Source organism: Trachurus japonicus, chromosome 18 (assembly GCF_045865225.1).
Source record: "Trachurus japonicus isolate A0001 chromosome 18, Traja_1.0".
In the NCBI taxonomy this organism is placed as follows: Eukaryota; Metazoa; Chordata; class Actinopteri; order Carangiformes; family Carangidae; genus Trachurus; species Trachurus japonicus.
Window position 1 is genome coordinate 19584371 of NC_140924.1, and position 12819 is coordinate 19597189.

At 43.8% G+C, this 12819-nt stretch overlaps 2 protein-coding genes across 2 annotated transcripts in view; one reads left to right on the forward strand and one right to left on the reverse strand.

Annotated features, from left to right (window-relative positions):
• Nucleotides 1-12819, reverse strand: part of tm4sf5 (transmembrane 4 L six family member 5) — a 252573-nt gene that overhangs the window by 206819 nt on the left and 32935 nt on the right. The gene's annotated exons all lie outside the window — the stretch shown is intronic.
• rbpjb (recombination signal binding protein for immunoglobulin kappa J region b) overlaps nucleotides 1-12819 on the forward strand; it is a 49024-nt gene that overhangs the window by 21267 nt on the left and 14938 nt on the right. Inside the window, exon 2 of the mRNA XM_085759493.1 lies at nucleotides 8476-8514. Coding sequence (XP_085615619.1) covers nucleotides 8476-8514 — 39 coding nt within the window. The remainder of the gene's footprint in view (nucleotides 1-8475; nucleotides 8515-12819) is intronic.

Genomic DNA, 12819 nt, shown 5'->3' on the forward strand with positions numbered 1-12819 from the left:
TTCAACAAACTGTTAAAAAGTCAACAAGAATCAATTTTATATCATATTCATATGTAACAAAGAAGAAAACGTTGCAGGTTATCAAGCAGCAACTTTTAAACAAAGTTATAAAGCTGCGTGCATGTGCGATCTGCCCATTAAAGTTGTTGTTGTCATATTTCTGGCTGTTTCTGCTGCTGCTCCTGCTGCTGCTTAACACACGAAACTGCTGCGCCAAGAAATTTTTAGGATCAAATAAAGACATGATGCCTAAATATGGTGCTGAGAAGTGGAGACTGTTTATTAACGCTGGTAAACTGAAAAAAAAAGCGTCTTCACACAGTTTCACCACACTTTTCTGGATGACTGGATATCTGCGCCTTACTGTCAAGCCAGCTCTGGTCCAGATTTGACGGATTTCTTTTCTTTCTTTTCTTTTTTTTTCTTCCCTCTCTCTCTCTCTCTCTCTCTCTCTCTCTCTCTCTCTCTCTCTCTCTCTCTCTCTCTCTCTCTCTCTCTCTCTCTCTCTCTCTCTCTCTCTCAGGGATGCTCGCTATGACTCGAGCTGTTTGCGGTTGCGTGTGTGTGTGTTCTGTGAAACAGGCCTGAGGGGAGGCAGGGTGTGGAGTTTCACTGTGTGCGTTGTTTGAGTCGTATCTGCTGCTGGTTAGAGGTGTTGGGTTTTAATAAGCTACCACAAAAATATGGTCTGTCACCCTGTGGCTGCTCTTGTGCTCAGCCTCTGAGAAATTAAAGTGTCAGGGTAGTGTCAGTCTGCATATTTGTGGACATGTGTGTGTGTGTGTGTGTGTGCGCGCGCAAGTACGTACGTGTGCGGCAAAGCAGCCAGAATGAAATTTGGGAATTAAGCAGGTAAAATTAATTAGGTAAACAAACTTAAAAAGGAATCAATCCTCTGGACTGGATAAATCCCACTGAACGATGTTAAGCAATCTATTCCAGTGTTAACATATTAATCCAGTAACATTACAGGCATCTTACTTTTCCTCAGAATATTGTTGTTGGCAGGACCAGAGGAGCTTTTATCAATTTTCCCATGACTCTCAGGTTGCGTTTCTGCTCCAAACAGCATCCAGAGCGGTTCGGGCCGAAGAAGAGGGGGTAACCCGTCGCTGTAATGGAGTAAACTCGACAGCTTTGAGGTTTTGGCAAAATGGAAACATCAGCGTCTAATCTCTTACACCACGAAGGGACTGTCTCAGATTAACATGTGCATTCAGGCAAACAAAGAGGTGACATGACAGGACTGAGTGTGTTACTTCCACGTTCCACTTCTCTGATTTTTTCTCTCTCTCTCTCTGTCTCTTTTCTGCATCTTGTAACTTTGAACCAGTAGTTAACACTCTGCAGGCTCTGCTGGGACCCTCATTCTGTCAATCACACGACACTCGAGCCAACAGACGGGGAGCGGAGAAAGGTGTTTGTCCCAGACGATGTAGTGTTTAAAATTAAATGGAGGAGAAACGCTGACTTCACACACACAGCCGCTGTTTAAAATCTTCAGTCTGCCTCAGAAATATGATGGTTGTAGAAGAAATCCTACCTGTTGTTTAGACTCTGCATTAGGTGAGGTCATCGTAGTTGTAGATTAATGACGTCTATAAGTGATATATTGGAGAAATGCTGGTTTATATCTTTTGTGTTGACCACAGATATTGTCTTTAAGAAGTGAAAGTTAGGAGTCACAGCTCTAATATTAAATGAAATGTGATGAAACCTGCCAAAGTTGATTAATTGTTTAATAATTTTGATTATAAAATATCATAAAGTTGTGAAAAATGCCAGTTATACTTTGCTGCGTACGCCATCAGATGTGACGCACGTCTGTCACGTTCAAGGATCTGGTAACAAATGTTTAGTGTGGTTGAGAAATGACCGGCTGCAGATTAATGTCCCGTTGATTGACTTCTTCATTAATTGGTTAGTCATAGCAGGCCAGCAGCTACATTTTAATCTTGTCTTGTGGTAGCGTTACGCCACAGCCTTATCTCAGCTCAGATTGCAGCTTCACAATGGGCCGTCCTGCTTTCACATTTAACCAAACAGCATGTTATCAGGAGTCTGTGACAAACGAGTCTTAAAGGGATAGTTTAGAATTTCGGCAAATTCATCTATTGCCATCATACAAGTAGGTTCATTACTTTTAGTTATCGGTGCATGTTGTTTTGAGATCAGTGGGGCAGAGACGTGAGCTGCTCAGCGGTGGACAAGTTGTGACCTGCACATTCACTACGCTATGAGATAATAATGTAACATTATAAGACGGAGTTATTTTCGAGGCAAATGCAGCCAGAACTACATCCCAGACACAGCTGCTGGGCAGAGTGATTTCAAAAGCGCAAGTGCTTTATGTATCGTAATGTTACATAATTATACATGATTATCTCATAGCGTGGTGAATGTGCAGGTCCCAACTTGTCCACCAGAGCGTTTTGGAGTTGTTGGATTGTGTATTTGATGAGGGACAGGGGACCTGTACCGTTCACCTCCATTGTGTTCACTGAGCAGCTCACGTCTCTGCCCTGCTGATCTCAAAACAACATGCACCGATAATTAAAGGTAATGAACCTACTTCTATGACTATAGGGATTATGGCAATAGGCGAATTTGCCAACATTTTTGAACTATCCCTTTAAGGCTGTTTTGGGCACATCATGCGTTACAGCGCCGGCCACGGTCCTCACACCTTCGTAACCCAGCGGTGGCGTCACTCTCACTTCCCAGTGAAAGCACAGAGTCAGGACATCCTCTTCCACTACTCACATGTTAATGGAACAACAGTTTGTCCCATCTCTGCACCAGCTCACTGGCCTTGGCACACTTCTAACGGCTGCACACACCATTAGTAACCGTGCCAGGGTAAGCCAACAGTGAGTTGGCTTAGCACTTTAATGGGCCTATCAGGTTGCTAATAGGAGATTGCCAGTGTAAAAAAAAAAAAAAAGCCCATTACAGGGTTCATAAACAGACCTGAAAGGGATGAGAAAAGTATGGGGAAATTAGTTTTCTAGTTTACAAGTTGTGAATACAGAGCGCCTTGACAGAGGTTTGGATTTTGTGCAGAGGGAGGTGGTTTTGTGTCTGTTTATACTGTCACTCCCCGAGAGCGCTGCTGCTGAAATTGCACAATAATGACATTTAGATGTGCTGTAACAACTGGGATGCTTTATCTTGTGGGGTTGATGTTAATGTCACTGCTATTTTGGAGGCACAGAAATATTTCCCACTAATTCAGCTCAGGATTTTTTTTGTTTTGGTTTGGTTTTTTGTTTTTTTGTGTGTGTCTGTGTTTCTCTTAATGAGGAGAAAATAAGCAGGATCCCTGCAGCCAGCAATTCATTGTGGTTCATCTGATTTTTTTAATTTATTTTATTTTTATTTTAAATTGGCAAAGAAGAGATGACATGACAGTCTGTGCTTCGTACAAACCACCTAGTACTACGCCGCCGCCCCACCAATAGAAAGCACCGCTGAACTTATAAGTGCTTCATAGACAGAATCGTGCATGGAAAGTGGAAAGTGTTGCTTCCCCATATTCTCTTTTTGTGGGGTTTTTTCAGCGACAGGATTTCAGTCGCTTCGACAGTTTTGCATCATGTAAAAAAAAAAAGTGAAATGCGCCCAAAACACGAAAGTGCTTTTGTATGCAAAGATAAAAATAAAGAAGTTTCCAGCTGTGTCACATTACGCCTGTCACAGATATACTATGATGACACATTGCTGTCATGATGATTGTCACCGTCAAACTAATGAGCCTCTTAAACTTTGCTGCTCAGGCCGTGGTGTCCTTGATGACTCTTTTTTTTTGTTTTTTGTTTAGTACATAACAGCGTTCGAAAAAATATGGAAAAACTTTTCTGGCGTCTGATCTGTGTCTCTATTGAAATAGATAAGAGAGACCTGTTGTGACCCCCCCACCCACCCACTGCTGTCTGTCTTATTACAGCGATACCACCCCCTTGTTTTCTCACTGCTACCGGGCTGCAGCGTCTCTCACCCTCATTGTGTCCAGTGGAATAAGTGATAGTAAGCAGGAGGTGAGGAGGAGGAGGAAGGAAGGAAGGAAGGAAGGAAGGAAGGAAGGAGGGAAGGAGGGAGAGAGAGAGAGAGTAGTCATAACGGATGGAGAGCAAATCAGTTGAAACTCCTCTTCACACAGTTTCCTTTTCCTCCGCTGACCTCCTGGCCCGAGCTGAGACCGTCTGTGTTTGGATTAGAGGCAAAACACTTGTCAGGTTTTAGTAGCTGCAGTTCATGCACACAGGGCCGTTGCTAGGAATTCTGGGGCCCCTGAAAGAATACTAAAGTGGGCCCCTGACTTTTCCACTTTTTTTCTTAGACTATACGTATTATCATTTTTTATTTAGCCTACTTTGTTTTGATGCTAATATATGAGTATTAGTCAGGGTCTTATGCAGAATAAATCAGTCATACAAAGATTAGACTACTGGGGTTTTTTCTGGGCCCTACTGGGCGCTGGGCCCCTAGAGTTATCATCACCTTTCTCCCCTATACAACGGCCCTGCGTGCACATTGTAGTGCAAAGGAAAGTCATGACAGTGTCTCTGTGGGCAGGTATTAGTAGTTTCAGAGGTAGATTGAGGAAATTGATAAATAGCAAAAAATATTGGAATAGATAAAAATGTCTTCAGGGCTTTTGTGTTGTAAATCTTTCCACTGAAATAACTCTGAAATGCTAAATAAAGTAAAAGAGAAAAAAAAGGAAAGAGCTCTTCCATGAAAAGTGGCGTTTCACTGTGAAGTCGAGCCTCTCCGAAAAACTGCAGATACAACAGTCACTTCTGCTGCAGCTCTACCTTGTTTTGTGGTTTCCTGTGTTTGGTCTTCTTCTTTCTTCTGTTGTTTCTTTTTTTTTTTTTTCGGTGTGTTTTTAAAGTGAGCACGTGGAGGCGAGGGGGAAACGGTGACCGTGGTTTTTCACAGAACTTTGCTGCCAACCCACCTCCCTATAACACTGTGTGACCGCCTCCACCATCCTCTCTGCACGCTGCAACACTTCACATGAATGTGAATGCTTAAAATACATTGCATGCATTCTTAGAAAAAGCATGCATTATGTGTGGGAGTGGATTTCGCTCAGGTTTTTTTTTCTAATACTCATTTTTCTATGATGGATGTTTGAGAACGTTTAAAAAAAAAAGGCGAGCTAATGACTGATTCTTCTCGTATGCAGACATGGCTTCTCTTCTTCTTCCCCCCTCTGGTTCATTCACCGGCGTGTATCCACCGCCACTAAATCCTCACACTTCATCTCTTGGTAGATTTCAGCATTCTCTCTCCGTCTCCTCCACAACACGCCATCTATTTCTTCCCGCCCCGCCTCGCCTCGCCTTTAATCTCACCCTACACTTTTCCCCCTGCAGTATCCCTTCCTCCGTTGCTCCCTGTTTGCAGTGGAGGGGAGGAGGAGGAGGAGGAGGAGGGAGGAGGGAGAAAGAAAGAGAGAGCCGTCTGGAATCCATTAGCCAGTTGAGGCATCAGTGTTTCACTGTGGGAACCTTATTGATTGCCCTCCTTTCTAATTATTCCACCTCCACTCCCTCCTTCTTGGTCTTGCACCAATCATGCTTTCAGTTTCACTCGCTTTTTCCTGCCCTTTCTTCCCTCTTTGCCTCTTTTAACAGCTTTTTTTTTTTTTTTAGGTTATTTTCATCCCTCAATTTGTGTTTGCATGCTTCTCTCTTTTTATTTATTTTTTTATTTCACACCACATCTTCCACACACTCTCACATAAACTGTGTTTATTGACGTATTGACATGCGAAGCTACGGAAATCTGACATAGACGCTCTGCATCCTCTCTCATAGATGCTCACAGCCCCTGCTGCACGCTGCCTCCTCTTTATACCAGCCCGGTGTTTCTGAATAGAATAGAATAGAATAGAATACAATAGAATAGAATAGAAAAGAAAAGAAAATACTTTATTAATCCCTAGGAAGGATATTCAGATTGTCCAGCAGCTTACATAACCTAAAATAGTATGATATAAATGATGTAAAATTTATATAAAAAGTAAAACATGTATAACCTAACAAAAGACTCGGATCAGTTGAGTGTGTTTGAGTCACATAAGATTGAAAAGCTTTACATCTGAATCTGAAAGAAATCGTATTCCTGTAACTTCACCACAAACCCACTGTATATGAAAGTGTAACTGTATATTGTCACGTAGTAGTCTCACAATTTGATTCAGGCTTTTAAGAAATGGTTTATTATCAGATCATTCAATGATAAATAGTTGTCTTTTATTATGTTATTTATAGATTTAGTTTTTCTGTCTGTGTGATTTCATTCAGAATTGATTCATGATTCAGAATAATCAAAACTGGCACATTTTTTTTATTTCTTGGCTCTTCCTCCAGAGCACTCGGTGCCAAACATGGATGTTTTACAAACCATTCACTCATGTTTTTAATCCACCGACTTGCAAAAACAAAAAGACACACAACAGACTGCGCGGCCGAGATAGCAGAGTGAGTGTGTGTGTGTGTGTGTGTGTGTGTGTGTGTGTGTGTGTGTGTGGGAGTGTGATGCCTTTTTTGCAAAAATTGACAAATGTAGCAGCAGTAATGAGACTAAGAAGATCCTAATTATGTAGTTCATACTGAGCCGAGGGTCGTTTACTGATGACCTGACGGAGATAACGTAATTGATGATACAGAAAACATTTTGTGAAGGAAAAAGTGAAAAAGATTCAATCACTTGTGAATTGTGGAGGAGAAAAACTAGGAAATGTAATAATAAATGAGTTAAATCATGTATTTTGGATACAATGATGCTTTTATTGCCTTGACCGTGCTTATCTGTCCCTTTTTAAATTATATTATATTAGTTTTTCTGGATGTTTTGCTTATTTGCTGTGTTCAAGAAATGCAGATCGGGCTGTGTTTCTTGTAACAAGCCGTTCTTGTTTTCTTACTTTACAAAAAAAAAGAGTGTCTGACTAGAAAATAGTCATCCTCAGCTGTGACATGTTGTAAGTTTCCAGCCTTTCTCTACATCTGTAGGCTGTGGTTTCCTCGTTACATACAACGTATGACTAAGAGCTCTCTGCTCTGACTCAACCGCACTCCACTGATTCGTCAGGCTTCCAGCAGCCTGAGTCTCTCTGTAAAGTCCTCCGGCCACCGACAGGACCAGGAGTCTTTATGCTGACTGACGGCATGCGGCACCGTGAATCGATTATTGATTGATGGTAATAACGGTGGATATGTGAAAGCCGAGAGAGCCGGAGGGAGGGAGACGTGACAGAAATGTAGTAATTCTTGACAAGTGAAATGAGCCGTTACGCACTTGTCATCCTCCCAGCTGTGGAGGAACATGATATAAATCATTCTTTTCCTTATTAATTAAGTTACAACATTCAGAATTTCCCCTGGATACATCAATGTGCTCTTTAATGGTGCAAACCGGTCGCTTTTTGATCTAATCAAACCTTTTTGTTTTGTATATTTTGCTGCACTTCATCAGGATGTTGCATTCGGATTTCAATTAATCAGCCCTAGCTTCGCACCACATGCCAAAGAAAGAAAGAAAGATCTGTGATGTGATGGAAACAAGTCGGTGCTTAGGAACATTCACAGTGTTATATCCCTTTTTAAAAAGCGCTGCATGTCGCCTGGGATCACGTGAAGTTCACCCTCCACTGTCATGCATCATCGGACTGGAAGCTGCGTCAGGAAATTAAAAAAAGTCAGATTCACTTGTTCCATTTGGTTGTTTTGTTTTTTTTTTTGCACATGAAGCCTGAAAGCTGCTGCTGCTCGTAGCTTCTTGTCTGTCCCACTCTTTATTTGTCTTCTACCTGGTTAATGGGTTTACTATCACACAGTCAAACAGCGAGGTCTGAATCACCACCGCCACCACGTCAGCAGCTCTTTATTAGACTCTTAAAAAGCTGAATGTTGTAAAAAAACCTCACTAACCGAGCTACGTGTGTGTGTACGAAAAGCTTTGATGTGAACTCAGAGTGATCTCACGGTGTCCAGGCCTCCGTCGCTGCTCTGGGGTTCGTGCGGTTTCAGGTGTCGAGCTGCATTCGACTTCCTGCAACACAACGTGGAAACATCACACAGGTGTATTTGGCGAAATCTGAAACAGGGGGGAGGAGCAGGAGCTGATGCAAGACCTGTTTTGACACACAGACACACAGACACACACACACTGATGGGAATTAATGTGAATAAAGTTCACTGTCTGTCAGTGTCCTCTAGCTTTAACCCGCCCCGCGGCCACACAAACAAAATAAAACACACATCCTGTTGTCGCTTTTGGCCCTGCTTGTGCAGAGTGCCACGACACACACACACACACTGTGTCAGGGCCACACAAGTGCGTACATGTTTTTGCGTTTGTATACGCGCACCATTGTGTAATGTCTTGTTTACTCTGCGTGTGTTTGTGGTCGATAAACCAGCCCTCTCATGTTTTCTTCTCACTTTGTGTCTTTTGCAGGAAGTTCGGGGAGCGCCCTCAGCCACAGCGCCTAACAAGGTGAGTCTGCACACACACACACACATGCACACACACGTCCACGCAGCACAATCTTCCCTGAAGACCTCATTTGTTGACTTGTTGTGGTGTTTGTGCGTCTACGTGTCGACACATTCATGTCACTACAGCAGTAAATAGACGAGCTCGCTTCAAAAGCAGTTGAATATAATCACAAACTGCCTTCATACTTGTTTTTTTTTTAGTTTATATTAACGCCAGTTGTGTGTTAACTGAAGATATTTACGTTGACAGCGTAATACCTGCAGTTGTCAGTGGCTTTCATCTACATAATCTGACGGGGATTAAGCTTTTCAAGAGGTTTTAAAAGGTTAGAATGAGAAAAAAAGGGCTTCAACTTTTCACACTCAGTCAAGGGACACAAGAAAAAAAAAACACACACACACAGAGGTATAAACTTCACTCTTGGCTAACCTGTGGTTGCATCGTTCCATACACCCTGAGGAAGGCGCAAATTTAAATAGTACCCACTCTAATAAAGGGTTTTTAACTTTTTCAAACCCACCTGCACTTTTTTCTCTCTGATCTGTTTCCCTTTATTTGCAAGAGCAGCGGTGGTTTGAGGGACACCAGCAGCTCCTGTGATCCTGTTGTTTGTAACCTGTCGTTGCGTAGAGATAATTTGTGGTGGTGACTTCCAAAAAAAGCCAGCCAGACATGCATCTGCAAAGACAGCATGCATCTGCAGCAACAGCAACAACACTCACTTCATGTGCAGGACAGTCGGTACCAACAACGTAAACAGCTGTTCTCTGTCGACCCCTCCCCACTGTTGATTGTTTATTCGTCAACTTCTCTGTAGTTTTCACAGAGACGCGCTTTTAATACGTTTGCGTTGAAATAAACCTGCGTGTATCGCAATTGTTTGTAGAAACATGCCAGTAATAATTCAGCCTTTTTTTTTTCTTTTCTTTTTTTTTGTTTTCTCCAAAGGACTCTGCAGTCTAAACTTGCACTCGGCGTGCACCGCCGAGCAGCGCTGCAAGTTTTTGATTACTCTTGTTCCCTCTCATGTTTGTTCCAAGTCATTTGGAGGAACATTTGGGTGAACAGAGAATGTTGATGGATGTTGTGGTTTGCTTCTGGAGGGTTAGATGTGTGTGTGTGTGCGTGTGTATGTGTGTGCACTTGTTTGCTTGTTGGCGTTTCTCTTTGTTACTGGGAGCGGGCACTGGGTTTTCGCCTGTACTCATGTGTGTGTATATGTGTGTGTGTGTGTGTGTGCTCGTCTTCTGCGTGTGGCACTCAGCAGGGAAAATGAGGGGTTGCACATCGCCTGGAACAGCCGAGCTCGGTTTTTGGGGAAAGAAAAAAAAAAGTGGGAGAGGGGAGGAGGGGAGGAGGGGAGGAGGGGAGGAGGGGAGAGGGGGTGGGCCCCAGCACCTTTTGATGTGTGTCCCCCCATCTTCATTCATGTGCTGCCAGTGCTGCGCTGGCTCGCTCCGGCCCCTCCATTTGTCTGATGGTTTATTCCGACGGCCAGAAATATGACGGGACACAAAACACTCTTTACCCGAAGAGCTGAAAGGCACAAACTGCTCCACTGTGTGTGTGTGTGTGTGTGTGTGTGTGTGTGTGTGTCTTTGTATCGTGGCGTTTCTCTTTTTTTTCCAGTTCTTTGTGTTTTTCTGTATAGATCAGCCTCAGTGTCCTCATGTCTGCGTGTTCACTCACACCCACTTGCCCCCCCTCCACCCCTCCTACCCCTCCCCACCTCCTCCTTCCTGCAGCAACAACAGCCCCATGGTTTTTCTGTCATGCAGCAGCAGCAGCAGCACAGACGGACTAAAATGGTGTGCGCCGTCCTGCAGGGGCTTTTTAGGGCAGCTAAAGCTGGCGGGGTCCTGCAGGGCCGCCCTGTCAGGAAGGCTACTCGACTGGAAATACAATACGTGACACACATACACCGAGCGCACACGCCGCTGTTCACGCACGTCCTCCGATTCAGACAGATACACAAAATGCACAAAACACAACACAACACATGAGCGTGGAGGCTGGATAAAGATGAGGGGGGGGGAGACGCCCCTTCAAGGGTTTATTCTCCCAAACAACGGAGGACGGGCCAGCTCTGCAGAATTCATCGCCTCACATGGAAACGCTCAAAAGAAACAGTTTTTTTTTTTTAGTTTTTTGTTAAGTTATCTGGCGTCTTTATCCAAAAAACTCTTAAATTCAGATTGGACCCCATCGATTTGGCTCAGGCTATTGTTTGGTCTGAACTCGCACTTGCTCGCATTCAAATGTCCTTGTTCTTGAATTATTTTCTTTTGCTCGTTTTCCCCTCTTATCATATTAATAAGCAGCGGTGCGGTCGGCTCTTTTTCCGTCTCACCGTCACAAAATCAACCTAATCTGCCATTCAACTTTCGCTCTATTGACTTTCTAAACATTTGTTTTTTTTCTCCCCCCCTCTCCGTGCGTGTCGGCTGCTGTTGCTGCTGCTCAGACGCGCCCGCACTGTTGCCACTGCGACAGAATGTGCTGGGTTTTGTGTTTTCGTATTGTTTTTGAGGCAGTGAAGGTATCACAGCTGAGATCTAATAGACACCGCCGCAAGATCCTGTTTTTTCGGGAGGAAAAACTTCCTCCACAGTGTTTTCGAGGCTCACCGGGCACTTGTGGAGGTCAGACATCAGACATGGAGCACATGGCACTGTGTGTGTGTGTGTGTGTGTGTGTGTGTGTGTGACGGCTGAGCAGCCTCCTTCAGGAGCGGCCGATTGTGAATGTCTTAACCCAAGCCTGACCCAACGGATGTGTGTAATCTACCTTTTGTGATGCACAAAGGCGCACGCTAATTGCAGTCTGATCATCTTAATTGAGCTATTTCACAGCGCACGTGTGTATTAGTATGCCTCGCCACTGTGTGTGTGTGTGTGTGTGTGTGTGTGTGTGTTGACAGGGGGTCTCTCTGCTGTAGACGCTGTGGCAGATGTACAGGACAGATGCCTGTCTGCTCCGCTGCATCTGTAGCCTGGCTTAACCTAGCCCCTCCTCACACACTCACACACACACACACACACACACACACACACACACACACACACACACACACACACACACACACACACACACACACACACACACACACACTCTAGCCAACCCCCGTCCTGCCTGCCTGCAGTTGAATACATCTCTCTTTTTCTTTTCTTTTTTCTGCAAATCTGTCTGGCACATTTTTATCTCGCTTCTCGAGGTTCCCCTTTTTTTGTTTTCTGTCTTATGTTTATATCTCGCTTTACCTTTTTTCTTTTTCCTTCCCTCTATCAGTGCTTCCTCCTCCTCTTCTTCCCCTTCTTCTTACTTCTTCATTAGCAAATTGAAAGCAACCGAGCCGAACCTGCCACTCTGAGGAAGTCCTCCCTCAGTTTCTCCTTCTTTATTACCTGCGTGTTGCGTTCACAGCCCGTCTGTAAAACAGCCACCATCTTCATCGCAAATCTGCTTGAGTTGCTAAACAGCTTTTTTTTCTTCTTTTTTTTTCCTTCTTCTTTTCACTGATGCATGGCTGCGTTGTCATCACTTGCCTCTGGTTGCGTGCCACTTTTTTATATTACGTGTGTTTGGTTCAGTTAAGATTGAAATGGCCATAACCCTCACTTCCTGTCTGTGATGAAATCGGATGAAATGACTGTTGTTTTTCCAGTATTTTGTAAATCTCCCTCTTGACTTTCACTATCTTTACTGTTTTTTTTAACCTTCTACGTCCTCTTCTTTTCTATTATATGCACATTCACATTCTCTCCTTCTTTTCTCTTCCTAAACGCACACATCGCATGTCTGTGCCTCTTTGTCATCGTGTGTGTCTCTGCACGCATAGGAAGTTCAGCTGTGCACTGGTCACTGTCTCTCTCACTTCTCCTTCCCGTCCTCAGCGCTCAGGAAGAGATGTAATCTGTATCTGAGAGTGTGTGTGTGAGTGTGTGTGCGCGTGTTCCTGTGTTTCACTATGCGCAAGAGACGAGCGATTAGTCAGACGCCCCTGTTGTACCCACCACCGGCGCGTCTGATGATCCCTGCTGCTTTTATCACGGGTGTCACTGGGTGTGTCATTTGCCATTAAGTCAGGTTTAAGTAATCGCCCCCCCACCCCTCCTCTCCTCCCCCTGTTTTGCATACGCTTTTAATCTCTTGAAATCTTCATTTTCCCCCATCTCTCTCAGATCTGTTCAAGAATGAAGTAAAAATCCCCACTGCACTGTATGACATCATGCAACCACTGAGTGAAATCTTAAAAACCCAACATGCCACGATTTCTTTTTTTTTCTTTCTTTTTTTTAATTC